The sequence below is a fragment of the Mustela erminea genome, chromosome 1, assembly GCF_009829155.1.
Source record: "Mustela erminea isolate mMusErm1 chromosome 1, mMusErm1.Pri, whole genome shotgun sequence".
Lineage (NCBI taxonomy): Eukaryota > Metazoa > Chordata > Mammalia > Carnivora > Mustelidae > Mustela > Mustela erminea.
Genome location: NC_045614.1, coordinates 101946049 through 101959405, shown reverse-complemented (window position 1 = coordinate 101959405; position 13357 = coordinate 101946049). Strand labels below are relative to the sequence as shown.

Here is a 13357-nt window from a genome sequence, read left to right as displayed (position 1 = left end):
AGAGAGCAAGAGAGGGAATGGAAGCAGGAGGAGTGGGAGAAGGAGAAAGAAGCAGGCTTCCTGCTGAGCAGGGAGCCTGATTTGGGGCTCGATCCCAGGACCCTGGCTGGGATTATGACCTAAGCTGAAGGCTTAACCTTGACTGTGCTACCCAGGCGCCCCTATATGTCTTTTTCAGAGAAATTTCTATTCAGGTTGTCTGCTCACATTTTAAGTGGGTTGGTTGTTTTGTTTATATTGGATTTTATGAATTCTTTATATATTTTAGATGGATAAGATTTTGGTATTGGACCCCTTATTGGATATATCATTTGCAAATATCTCCTCCCATTTAGTAGGTTGCTCTTTCATTTTATTGATGGCTTCTTTTGCTATGCAAAAGCTTTTTTGTTTGTTCTAGTCCCAGTTGTTTATTTTTGCTTTTTTTCTCCTTGCCTGAGGAGACATCCAAAATAATATTGCTAAGGTCAGTGTCAGAGAGCTTACTGCTTATGTTTTTTTTCTAGGAGTTTTATGGTTACGGGTCTTAGAGTTAAGCATTTAATCCATTTTGAGTTTATTTTTGTATATGGTGAAGAAAGTGATCTAGTTTCATTCTTTCATGTGTAGCTGTCCAGTTTCCCCAACATTTTATCAAAGTGTTGACAATAGACAAAAGTTACTTATATACTAGGTTTATAGGTACTTGTTTACCTGCGTTGGGCTTTTAAAAATACTTGTAGTGATTAAGCTTTTAGGTTGGTTTGGAGTCAGCAAACAAATTTGTGTTTAGGGGCCCATTTTGTGCAGGATTCTCAAACTTCTCTGGGACCTTGAAGAGTTTAAATAACCAGTCCAAGGTCACACAGGCAGGCAGTAAGGAGCAAAGCCAGGGTAGAAATTGGTAGTTGTGGTGCAGGGGGATTAAACTTTCATTTTCTTTTATTGTGGCAAAATATACACAAATTTATCATTTAACCACGTATAAGTGTTCAGTTTAGTGACATTAAATGCATACATTGCTGTGCAGCCATCAACACTATCTTCCCACAGTACTTTTTGCATCTTCTCAAGTGAAACGTTACCATTAAATAATAACTCTCATTTCTCCTTCTCCAAAGCCCTTGGCAGCCAGTATTCTGCTTTCTGTGTCTATGCTTAGACTACTCTTGGTACCCCCTGTAAGTGAAATCATACAGTATTTGTTCTTTTGTGCCTGGCTTATTTTACTGAGCATCCTGTCTTTAAGGTTCATCCATGTTGTAGCATGTGTCAGAGTTTCCTTCCTTTCTCAGGCTGACTAATACTCTTTTTCGTTTGTTTGTTTAAGATTTTGGTATTCTATTGCATGTGTGTACCACATTTTCTTTATCTGTTCATCTGTCAGTGGATGCTTGGGTTGCTTCGACCTTTTAGCTGCTAATAATTCTGCTGTGAATATTGCAATACAAATACTTGTTCAAGTCTCAGCTTTCATGTCTTTTGTGTATATACCCAGAAGTGGAATTACTGGATCATATGGTAATTCTGTGTCTAATTTTTTGGGGAATTCCATATCATTTTCCATCGTGGCTACTAATTTTACATTCTTACCAGCGGTTCACAAGGGTTCCAATTTTTTCCACATCCTTACCAACACTTGTTATTTTCTGTTTTTTGTTTGTTTGTTTGTTTGTTTGTTTTTTAATAATAACCTTCCTAATAGGTGTGATGTGGTATCTCACTGTTGGTTTTAAATTTTTTTTTAAATGGTAATACTGGAATTTGAACCTAAACAGTTTTAACTCCAAAGTCTATGGTTTTACATTATTATCATGCTGCTTCTTGTTCACATGTCATTTGGATGCTTCTGCTTTTGGCCACAATAAAATAATGGGAGCTGAATTTGCTTTCCGACCTTAAACAACTTGAAAATGAGACATAATTTACAAAAGAATGATTTTCAGACTTTAAAAGAATAAGAGAAGCACTGATGAATAGGTGATTGTTTAACAGAGAGGGCAGTTTGGGTTGTGTTTAGTTGGAAGTGACATTAGGTAATCTAAATAAGAATGATACATGGAAAGTTAGAGATCATATGGCATGAAGACTTAGAGGGGAATATGAAGACTTAGAAGGGAATCCCTATTGAAGTTAAAAGGGCAGTTCTCCAAGGGTCCCATCTTTAATATTTTAAAAAAAAAGCCAAGTCAAGGGAGTCTTCTCATGTTGTATTTTTCACTTTAGGTTTTTGAAATTTTTTGAAGGCTTATATATTCAAATGTCATACAGAATATTAATTTTAAAAATATTTTATTTATTTTAAAGAAACAGTGTGAGCAGAGGGAGAGGGAGAAAGAATCTCAAACAGACTCCCCACTGAGCACAGAGCCCATCATAGGGCTTGATCTCATGACCCTGAGATCATGACCTAAGCTGAAACCAAGAGTCGGACACTTAACTGACTAAGCCATCCAGATGCCCCCAGAAAGTTAATTTTTTAAAAAAATGTAAAAAAAAAAAAAAGATTTTATTCATTTATTTGACACAGAGAGACTATGAAAGAGGGAATACAAGCAGGGTGAGTAGAGAGGGGGAAGCAGGCTCCCCACTGAGCAGGGAGCCCAATGTGGGGCTCGATCCTAGGACCCTGGGATCATGACCTGAGCCGAAGGCAGATCCTTAACAACTGAGCCAGGCAGGTACCCCCAGAATACTAATTTTTAAAATTGTAATTTCACTTTGGTTTTAGCACTATTTTTTGTTCTCTTTCTTAAAAGAAGATAGGTTAGCTTTCCCCCCCAATATTCAACAACTGTTGTTTATATCATATTGAATAATACTGAGAAACTGTCAGAAGGGGAACAGAGTAAGAAAACTCCAAAAATACATAAACATGGGTGCCTGGGTGGCTCAGTTGGTTAAGCGCCTGCCTTTGGCTCAGGTCATGATGCTGGAATCTTGGGCATCAAGTCCCGCATTGGACTACCTGCTCAGTGGGATGTCTGCTTCTCCCTCTGACCCTCTCCTCTTTCATGCTCTCTCTCTCACTCTCTCAAATAAATAAATAAAATCTTTAAAAAATATATATACAAACGTACAAATTTAGTGTAATTTCAAGATGTCATTTCAGGTGAGCAGCAACTTGAGACCATGGGAAGAAATGGCAGGTGTTTATTATTGCATGAGGAAGCCCGCCAAAAAGATACATTGGGGGGCGCCTGTGTGGCCCAGTGGGTTGGGCCTCTGCCTTCGGCTCAGGTCATGATCTCAGGGTCCTGGGATTGAGCCCTGCATCAGGCTCTCTGCTAGGAGGGAAGCCTGCTTCCCCCTCTCTCTCTGCCTGCCTCTCTGCCTACTCGTGACCTCTGTCAAATAAATAAATACAATCTTTAAAAAAAAAAAAAAAAGATACATTGGCCATTGATTGTCTGGAGTTAGCAGATCCAAGCAAATATTCTAGGATAGGGAGGGGTGCTGGCTCTCCGGACATGATCCCTCCGGATATATAAGAGACCAGTTTTCAGCCGCTCTAGACAGTGCTTGTAAACTCGTCCATGTTTGCTACTGAGAGAGCACAGAACTTTTTAGACTTAACCCATCAGAGAGAGAGGTCTCACCTTGTCAGTTTGCTGTAAGCCCACTTTCTTATTATTTTGTTAAAGATTTTATTTATTTGAGAAAGAGAGCACACATGTGTGAGTTGGGGGAAGGGCAGAGGATCTCAAGCTGACTTTGGGGAGTGCAGAGCCCAGGGTGGGACTGGATCCCACAACCCCGAGAACATGACCTGACCTAAAACCAAGAGTCGCACACTTAACTGACTAAGCCACCCAGGAGCCCAACTGTAGCCCCACCTAAAAAAAAAACCCTTCCCATTTTCCATTTTTACTTTATGTCAGCTGGGCTGGAGGTCCTGTGGTACAGCAGAGATAACTGAGTCCTCAGCATGAAACATGTACACTGATCAAAGGTGAACAGATAGGTTAAGACTGTTTAACGTCCCTAGGCTTAGTTGCTCAGTTTCTTTGGCATGCCTAGCCACTCTTGTCCATGTGCTGCGGTGTAGCTTAACAGAAGCACTGCACCTGTGGCATATTCAAGACCCTTTCCTTCCAATCCATTTCTGTTTTGACTAAGGTCAACTTGTAGCAGCTTGGAGAAATCCACTGTGGGCATACTCTATAAATAACTACTTGCTCTGGAATGTGGTAGGCTAGGAAAGTACAGAAGAGGAAGACCCTCTCCTGAACCTACTTCCTGCCACTTTAACTTCTAATTCCTGAGGGTGAGATTACTTCCCATCTGGCATATATAGACTTCTCAAGTTTATTTTTGTCATTTTAACATAGATTTCTAAGTCAAAATATTTTTAGATTAAAGTTGCATTTTGATGATATTTCACTTTAAATTGTAGATTATTTCAAAGATTAGTCATTTCTCCAAATTGACAGTCTTTGTTATTTTTTTTAATGATTTTATTTATTTATTTAACAGATCACAAGTAGGCAGAGCAGCAGGCAGAGAGAGAGGGGCAAGCAGGCTCCCCGCTGAGCAGAAAGCCCTATGGCTGCTACGATGCTGCGATGTGGGGCTCAATCCCAGGACACTGAGATCATGACCTGAGCCGAAGGCAGAGGCTTAACCCACTGAGCCACCCAGGCGCCCCAGTCTTTGTTATTTTGAAATTGCATAAAATAAAAAATTATTTGCCAATTTTAATAGCATTTTCTTTTAACAACTTAGCTGAATTTTCTGCATATGAAGAAGGTTCATGATGAATCTTGTTTCCCTGTTAACATTTAACCTGCGTTTCTACATTTTCTTTGTTTATTAGCTAGGCCAACTTGCTCAGAATGTTTCCATCAAGAGTTTACTACCCTTCTGAGCAAAAGGGCTTTGTTAAGTTTCCTCACTATGTGGGTTGTCTTTCTATCTCCAAACTATATGTTTTGTAAAATTTCTCTCCATAAAAGGGATAAAGAAAGAATATTAATCCGTGAATAATGAAAGATAGCCCAAAGTGCTCTCTTATTGCATTGGACCCATGGTTTCATCTTGGTATTAAAAAGATGATCGGGACACTTGGGTGAGTCAGTCGTTAAGCATCTGCCTTCAGGTCATGATCCTAGGGTCCTGGGATCGATCATCACATCAGGCTCCCTGCAGTGGGAAGCCTGCTTCTCCCTCTCCCACTGCCCCTGCTTGTCTTCCCTCTCTTGCTTTCTCTCTGTCAAATAAATAAATAAATAAATAAATAAATAAATAAATATTCTTGGGGGGGAAAAAGATGATCAGTTATTGGCTCATTTTTTTTTAATGAGGTATAATTGACAACAGATTATGAAGTGATCACCACAATAAGTCTAGCTAACATCTGTCATCATATGTAATTTCAAAATTTTTTTCTTGTGATGAGAACTTTCAAGGTCTACTCTCAGCCATTTTCAAATGTGCAATACAGTGTTATTAACTGTAGACACCATGCTCTTCAGTTATTGGTTATTTCTATGACTTCACCAATCTGTCCTCACCATATTTCTGTATATTTAAGTGCTTGCCTCCTATATTATAAATTTGTGGAAATGCTTTTGGGATAAGAAATACGTGTTCACACCAAACTTGAGATTTCTAAACATAGTGTTTGTCTAAATTTTCTTTGACTATTTTCAAGAGATCATTTTCCTTTGTCTGTTTGAAATGAATTATACTCAGATTTAGAACAGTGCAAAGAGATTCCTTCCTTCCTTCCTTCCATTTTTGTTTGTTTGTTCTTTTTCTTAACAGCTTTATTGAAATACAATGCACAGTCCATACAATTTGCCCACTTAAAGTGTACAACTCAGTGGTTTTTAGTATCTTGACAAAATTGCTTTCTTACTAACCCACCTTTTGTTTGTTTTTCTGTTTATTTGACGAATTTTTTGTAGTAGATTCATTTCTTAGTCCATTAGGGCTGCTATAACAAAATAATACAGATTGGGTGGCTAATAAACATTTCTCACAGTTTTGGAGGTTGGAAGTTCAAGAGCATGGTGCCAGTGTTGTTAGGTAAGGGTCCTCTTCCTATCATAGACTTCTTGTGTGAGAACATAGCAGAAGGGTCAAGGAAGAGCTCTTGGGTTTCTCTTATAAAGGCACTAATCTCATTCCTGAGGGTCTGCCCTCATGACCTAATCATCTCACCTCCCAAAGGCCCTGTCTCTTAATACTGTTACCTTAGGGGTTAGGATTTCAACATAATGAATTTGCAGGGCACACAGTCAGACCATAGCAGATTTGTATGTCCATTTTGTGTTTTATGTTTATGTTTTAGAAACTGAAGATGATTTCGGTGACTATCTTGTGTTAATTCAAATAATCTCTTCAAATATTTTGGAAAATAAAGATGACCCTATTAATGGGCAAAATGTGATGAGCAGTTCATGAAATAGAACGATGGGTGGTCATTAAACATGTGAAAAAGGTGTATAACTCTTCTAGTAATTAATGAAATGAAAGTTTAAAATCTCTGAAAAATGCTAATTTTGAAAATTAAAATATATGAACATAATTTTAAAAGTCAGAAGCGTGCTTAAAGATGAACAAGAAAAACAATAGTTCTTTGCTTTTGCATCTCCCTCTTCAGGTAACCACTTTAAAATTTTGCTTTCTTGTTTTTTTTTTTTTTTTTTTCCCTTGAAGAAAAGGCTGATTTCATTTTCTCCCAGTTTGATATGATATGGTTGGCTGTTGCTTAAGACAGTATCTTCTAGGAGCACCTGGGTGGTTCAGTGGGTTAAAACCTCTGCCTTCAGCTCAGGTCATGATTCCAGGATCCTGGGATCGAGCCCCACATTGGGCTCTCTGGTCAGCAGGGAGCCTGCTTTCTTCTCTCTCTCTTGTGATCTCTGTCTATCAAATAAATAAATAAAATCTTAAAAAAAAAAAATCTGTTTAAAAAAAAAAAAAAGACAGTATCTTCTAGGACCTTGAACTCTTATCTTATGGTCTAGTGTTGTAGAACTCAGTAACATAGAATGCCAAATTGCTCCAAACTCAAACATTAATTTTTTTAAATCGAAACTTTTTAGATTAAAAAAAAAAACTATTGAATTACTTAAATTGGAATCTGAATAAAGTAATTAATCTGAAACCAAATCATAACATCAAATTCTTTTCCAAAGTATATCAGTATTTCGTCATTTAGTTTCAAGTTCCTTATGTTTCTTCATCTCCAGTTGCAGCTTTTACATTTTTAAACAGGATAAGTAATCTTTAGTTGTGACCTATTTAGTGATACATTCACCAAACCTTTCTACCTTGACATTATTCTCATTGTATATTTCACTGACTAAATCTTAAATCAGATTTATTTCTTATTTAGTTATCCTCAGAGTTCATGTTTTGATTTGTTTCCAGTGAATTTTAAATAAAATTTGTCTTTGGGCAATTTACCTTCCCTGTTAATGAATTCTGGAGAGAAATCTTCCTCTGAGAGGATATTCTTTGTTTCCTTTTTGCATTATGTGGTATGCCTCATCCCATTAAGTGCCTCTCCTTCAGCTGAAGGTTTTATGTCATTTATTAAATTCATTCAGGTTTTCAACTCCTAGGAAATTCAACCTCATGTTTCCAAGTTCTTCTTCTTTTTTAAAAATTAACATATAATGTATTATTAGCCCCAGGGGTACAGGGGTACAGGGGTACAGGTCTGTGAATCGTCAGGCTTACATACTACACAGCACTCACCACAGCACATACCCTCCCCAATGTCCATAACTCAACTACCCTCTCCCTAACCCCAACTCCTCCCCCAGTTTGTTCAGTCCCCAAACAAACTGAAACCCTCAGTTTGTTTTGTGAGATTAAGAGTCTCTTCTGGTTTGTCTCCCTCCTGATTCCATCTTGTTTCATTTTTCCTTCCCTACCCCCCAACCCCCACTCTGCCTCTCAAATTCCTCAAATCAGGGTCCAAGTTCTTGAACAGCTTTTGAAATTTATTTATTTGAGAGGGAGAGGATAGTGGTGGAAGAAGAGGAAGAGAAGATCTCACCACCCTGAGATCATGACCTGAGCCAAAATCAAAAGTCAGACGCTTAACAGACTAAGCCACCTAGGCACCCTGTGAATTTTATTTTTTTAATAGCAAAAACTCCAAAGTATGGTGATTGATATTTAGTTTGCTTTAGTTTGGCGAGCGGGAATGTTTAAAAATTATGACTTTCTTTTTTGAATCATTACAGGTTTTTTGTTTTAAACAATGAAGCTGGGTTATTGGAGTACTTTGTGAATGAACAGTCTAGAAATCAAAAACCCAGAGGTACTTTGCAGCTTGCAGGAGCTGTAATATCACCTAGTGACGAGGACTCTCACACCTTCACTGTAAATGCTGCCAGTGGGGAACAGTATAAACTCAGAGGTACGATCAAGATATGAGAATTAATAGTGTGATTTTCTTCTTTCCTTGAGAAGTTGATGTACTTCCCTGCTTTCATGTGAGTTTTGGAAATAGAAAATACTATCATCAGTGATGTACATGTGATATTCAAAATCTTAGAATTGCTTATGAATTTATGAAATCTGTTTTAATAAATAACTTTTCTCAAGTAGTACAGAGAACAACTGTTTACAATTGGCCCCTGTAAAATATTTGTGTAGATAAGCCCTGATTAGTGAAAAATCTAAAAAACATAGCTTGTTTAAATGGTATTTTTTATGTCTGCCATGGATTTGTATTTTACCCCTTTTCTTGATTTGGTTTGCATGCCCCCTTTGAAGTTTCTAGTAACTAATACACATAGCTGGGATTTATTAAAATGTTCACATTCATTTTAAAAGTATAACTTTTGCTTAGGTAAATTTAATTTGTGTTTTTTAATTTAATTAACGTGCATAAAATATAATGGTAATCCTAACTGAGCATGCTACAAGAGATCTGAAAATACGGAGTACACATTAAATACTTAATAAAGGTTATTTCTTTAAGTAAGAGCATATTTTTAGGGACGCCTGGGTGGCTCAGTCGGTAAGTAAGAGCATATTTTTTATGAGAAACTTAGGATTTGTCAAGTCTTATCTTCCTGTCTTGCTTCATGTAATATATCCTTCTTCTGAAATATCCATATTCAGCTACTGTGTTACTTAACAGAATTGGTGCTTGGCCTTTTTCCTCCCTCCCTCTACTGGGGACATTTGCTCTAGGAAGAGTAGGGCCAATCCCTGGTTTTTAGTTATCTGTTCTCATGCTGTACACAGTTAATTTCAAAAATAAATATAAAAGTGAGTAACTTTTAGATTCTCTTTATTAGCCACAGATGCTAAAGAGCGACAACATTGGGTTAGCAGACTTCAGATATGTACACAGCATCACACTGAAGCTATTGGAAAGGTATGTGGATTCGTTTATGATATTAAAGCATGAAAAGGGAAAATAATTTTTTTAATATTATTAAATTGCAAGACTGTTCATATACTGTAAAGTGTCAATTCTGTTGTTAATCTATTCAGAAGATTGTGCAACAGTCACAACTCTCGAGTTCCAGAACATTTTCATCACCCTCCAAAACACCCGTATCTGTGAGCAGTCACTGGCATACTCGCCTTTCCAAGCCCCTGGCAAACACCCATCCATTTTCTATTTCTTTTCTATGAGTTTGTCCATTCTGGGTCTCTTATATAAAGAATCATAGAATGGTTTTTTGTGTCTGGCTTTTTACACTTCTCATAGTTTTTTTCAGAGTTAAAAGCAAATTTTATTAGATACCCAGTTTTACTTGTTCTTTAGTCTTCCATTGACACATAATACTTTGTTCATTCATGTCATTTTATGTATCATTTTATTCCTTTTTTTGGTTAGATGATATTCTGTTGTATGGATACACCACATGTTGTTTATCCATTCATCAGTCGGTGGACATTTGGGTTGTTTCCATTTTGTGGCTATTATGAATAACATTTGTGTCTAGGTTTTTGGGTGAACACATGATTTCACTGAGGTGGAGATTTAGGAGTGGAATTACTGAGTCATCTGGTGGTTCTTTGTTTAACTTTTTTGGGAGCTGCCAAACTGTCTTCCAGAGTAACCGAACCATTTCACATTCCTACCAGCAGTGTATGAGGGTTCCAGTTTTGCCACATTCTCACCAGTACCTGCTGATGCCCTTTTCTTTTTAATTGTAATAGGCATCCTGGTATATGTGGTTTTGATTTCATTTCCCTAATGACTAATAATGTTGAGGATCTTTCAGTATGCTTAGTGATCATTTGCATATCCTCTTTGGAATGTTTTTTATTTTTTAAGGTGGAGAGGATGGTCTCAATACTTGAAATCTGAGGTTAGAGATCCCTATAAACTAATACCTGGGCAGCATAGTTGAAGGATTCTGTACTTTGGTGTACCTAGGTGATAGCTTGACTTTTAAAAAGAGGCGTTTTTTCCCCCCCCTTGTGTTTTTTTCCCCATAAGTAAATTTTAAAAAATTGTTTGTGATTTAGGCCTGCTGCCCAGTCTTCAGGAAGTTAATCACAAAAGCTTTACTCTTGCTGCAAGAATTTAGTCATTGGCAGTGATCAGAAAGTACTAGTTTGTTCCAAAGATACCTGCAGTGAGATTAGAAAATGTATTTTATTGAATATTTTTTTGCTTAAGTCACGGTATTTAAAAATCTGAAGTTAGACTTTTCTAGTATTTGTAAAATGTGAAAAAATATTCTCAACAGCACAAACCTATAATCAGTTTTCTAAATAAATTACTACTTTACTGTTGGATGTGTCAAATGTTTAAACTTGGAGTGTTTTAAATTTTAGCGTTTTTCAGAAATGTTCTTGTAGTCAATTCTGAGGTTAATTCATTTTTTTAAACTGTTCATGTGTAGGCCAAAGTATATATATAATAGGTAAGGGTTAGCCAGAATTTCGGAAAACGAATGATTTTCTTTGTTTGTCTGACAGAATAATCCTCCTCTGAAATCACGAAGCTTTTCACTTGCATCTAGTGGTAATTCTCCTATATCCCAGAGGAGACCAAGTCAAAATGCCATTTCTTTTTTTAATGTTGGACATTCCAAACTACAATCAGTGAACAAAAGAGCTAACTTACCTCCAGATCATCTTGTGGAAGTCAGAGAAGTAAGTATGAATTGAAGTCAAATTAAAATGCCAAAATGATCTAACTTGCTTGGTTTTATCACAAAAAAATTAGAAATCCTGTTTGTGTCTTCTGGGGCCCTGAAGTGTTTTCTGTTTACTATGCTGAGACAATTTCAAGTCACAGAGATTCCCTGGTTATGTGTTATGTCCTAAGTTACTTTTCTGTGGTGTCCTAAGTTTCCTTGGTACATTCTAATTTTTCAGTCTGTATCTTGCATTTCTCAAGTAAAAGTACAGATTCTTTTGATGGAACATTTATGAGCAAAAGGGTTTTTAAGCCTGTTGAGAAGACTATGTGGCCAAACAAGTAATTTAAAAAAAAAAAAAAAAAAACTTATATAGACAATTTCAAACATACACAAAAATAGAATAGTTAAATCTTCGATGTTTCCTTATCTCACCATTTCCCTGTTTCTTTTCAAACTGAGTACTAAATACTAGTTAATAAAGGTTGTAGTTATTAGATCCTAAATATTCCTGAGTTAAATTTGGTAGAGCAAATAGATACCTATGTAGTGAGTAGCCCCACACAGGTATGTGATTGGAAAGTAGAGGAATATTTTAATTGCCTTTTAAGATAATTGTGGTTATTCTTCTTTGGTGCTGCATGAAAACTTAACAGTAATAGTTTTGTAAATGTTAGATGTAGTGTGGAATCTGATATATATCCATGAACTTTTCATGTTCTATTACATGAAAATCTATTGTCTGTCTTGCACTTGAAACTTATCTTTAACCTATGCATGATTTTGTAACACTATGCATTAGTCATTGGAAAATATCATCTCCCAGAGTTAGGCTTGTCTTGCAATGTTGATCTGTTTTATCATGCAGCCTTGAAAATTCCCATTCATTAATGACCTCATCAATCTCATTAGAAAAGGCTTTCAGTATTGGGAAGTAATCAAGCTTACGGTAACAGATAAAGGTTTTCCAAAGTTCTTTTCATTTTAAAGCTCAGATTTTATAATTGGCAGTGAATACCCTCGGATTTTTTTGAAGTGATAGGCTTGTTTTTTTTTATTTTTGGGATGTCACCGCATACCTCCAAGTCTGATAATCTACAGTGGCTGACAGTCATTCTGTAAAGGAAAAACACTCCTATGTCTCTGCTCTGCTATAACACTCTACAATTCTCTAATCTGGTCACCAACTGTTGGGGTTTTCCCACCGCCAAGCAACTCTCTATTTCTCTGTGGACATCAGCTGCGTGTCCTGCAGTTTAATTCAGTTTCAACACTGTCTGCCTGAGATCACGTCAGATGCCACAAGACTGTCCCCATTTTAGACACAAATTGCAAGTTGATGTTGTCACCTGTGCCTCTGACCAACCTGCTATAAAGAACTCAGGAACAGACAGATGTAAGAGTTGCATAAGGCCCATTGGGGTGGTGGGGGGAAAGCATGGAGCTTCCATGCCCTTTCTGGTTATACCCCCCACCTGGTACTCCCAAGTGTTCACCAACCAGAAGCTCTGAACCTCTTCTTTTGGGGTTTTTATGGAGGCTTCATTAGGTAGGCATGATTGCCTGAATCATTGCCTTTTGGTGATTAATTTATCCTCCAGCCCCGTCTCCGCTCTAGAGGTTGGCAGGTGCAATTAAACACACATCTGTTGGTTACATATCTAAAGGTGTAATTGTTCAGTCATAGATTATAAATTATTTAACTTTGTATATTTAACTCTAGTGAATACTGCCCAGCTGTTGTCAAGAGTGGTTGTACTATTCACAAATTTGGATTATTGGAAGTTAGTCCTAACATTTGTATCCAAAATACTTTACACACACAAAGCACACACATATATGCATGCATACATGTGTACATATAGATATCTTTATATCCACACTTTTCATTTAGAAACCTTTTTTTTTTCTGATAAAGGTGAATGTTTGATCCAATGCTATAACATGTGTTTTCAGGGACTATTTCAAGTACTACACACTTGATTTGTTTGGTAGGATATTTGCGTCTCTCTTTCACTAGCCCACTGATGAACTGTGTTAAAATTCATCTGGTACAGTGCCTCTGAAAGCTGAAAGAGTCTCTCCATTATAGAGGTTCTGTGTGGATTATAATAGTATCTAAAAGATAGGTGATCTGAGAACTGTCTGCTCACAATTGAATAATTAATCATAATAAATTCAGTTTTCATTTTAAAATACTGAATTGCTTATCAAGCATTGTTATTCTATTGCTCCCTTAGGAAAAGTGGACAGAGCTCTTGATCAAAGCAGAGTGTATTAAACTCTTTTTAACTTGAAAGTTT

General features: G+C 36.8%; 1 protein-coding gene across 1 annotated transcript in view; it reads left to right on the top strand.

The window, feature by feature from the left end:
- Positions 1-13357, top strand: part of OSBPL11 (oxysterol binding protein like 11) — a 98139-nt gene that overhangs the window by 37050 nt on the left and 47732 nt on the right. Inside the window, exons 3-5 of the mRNA XM_032335886.1 lie at positions 8184-8359; positions 9249-9328; positions 10891-11067. Coding sequence (XP_032191777.1) covers positions 8184-8359; positions 9249-9328; positions 10891-11067 — 433 coding nt within the window. The remainder of the gene's footprint in view (positions 1-8183; positions 8360-9248; positions 9329-10890; positions 11068-13357) is intronic.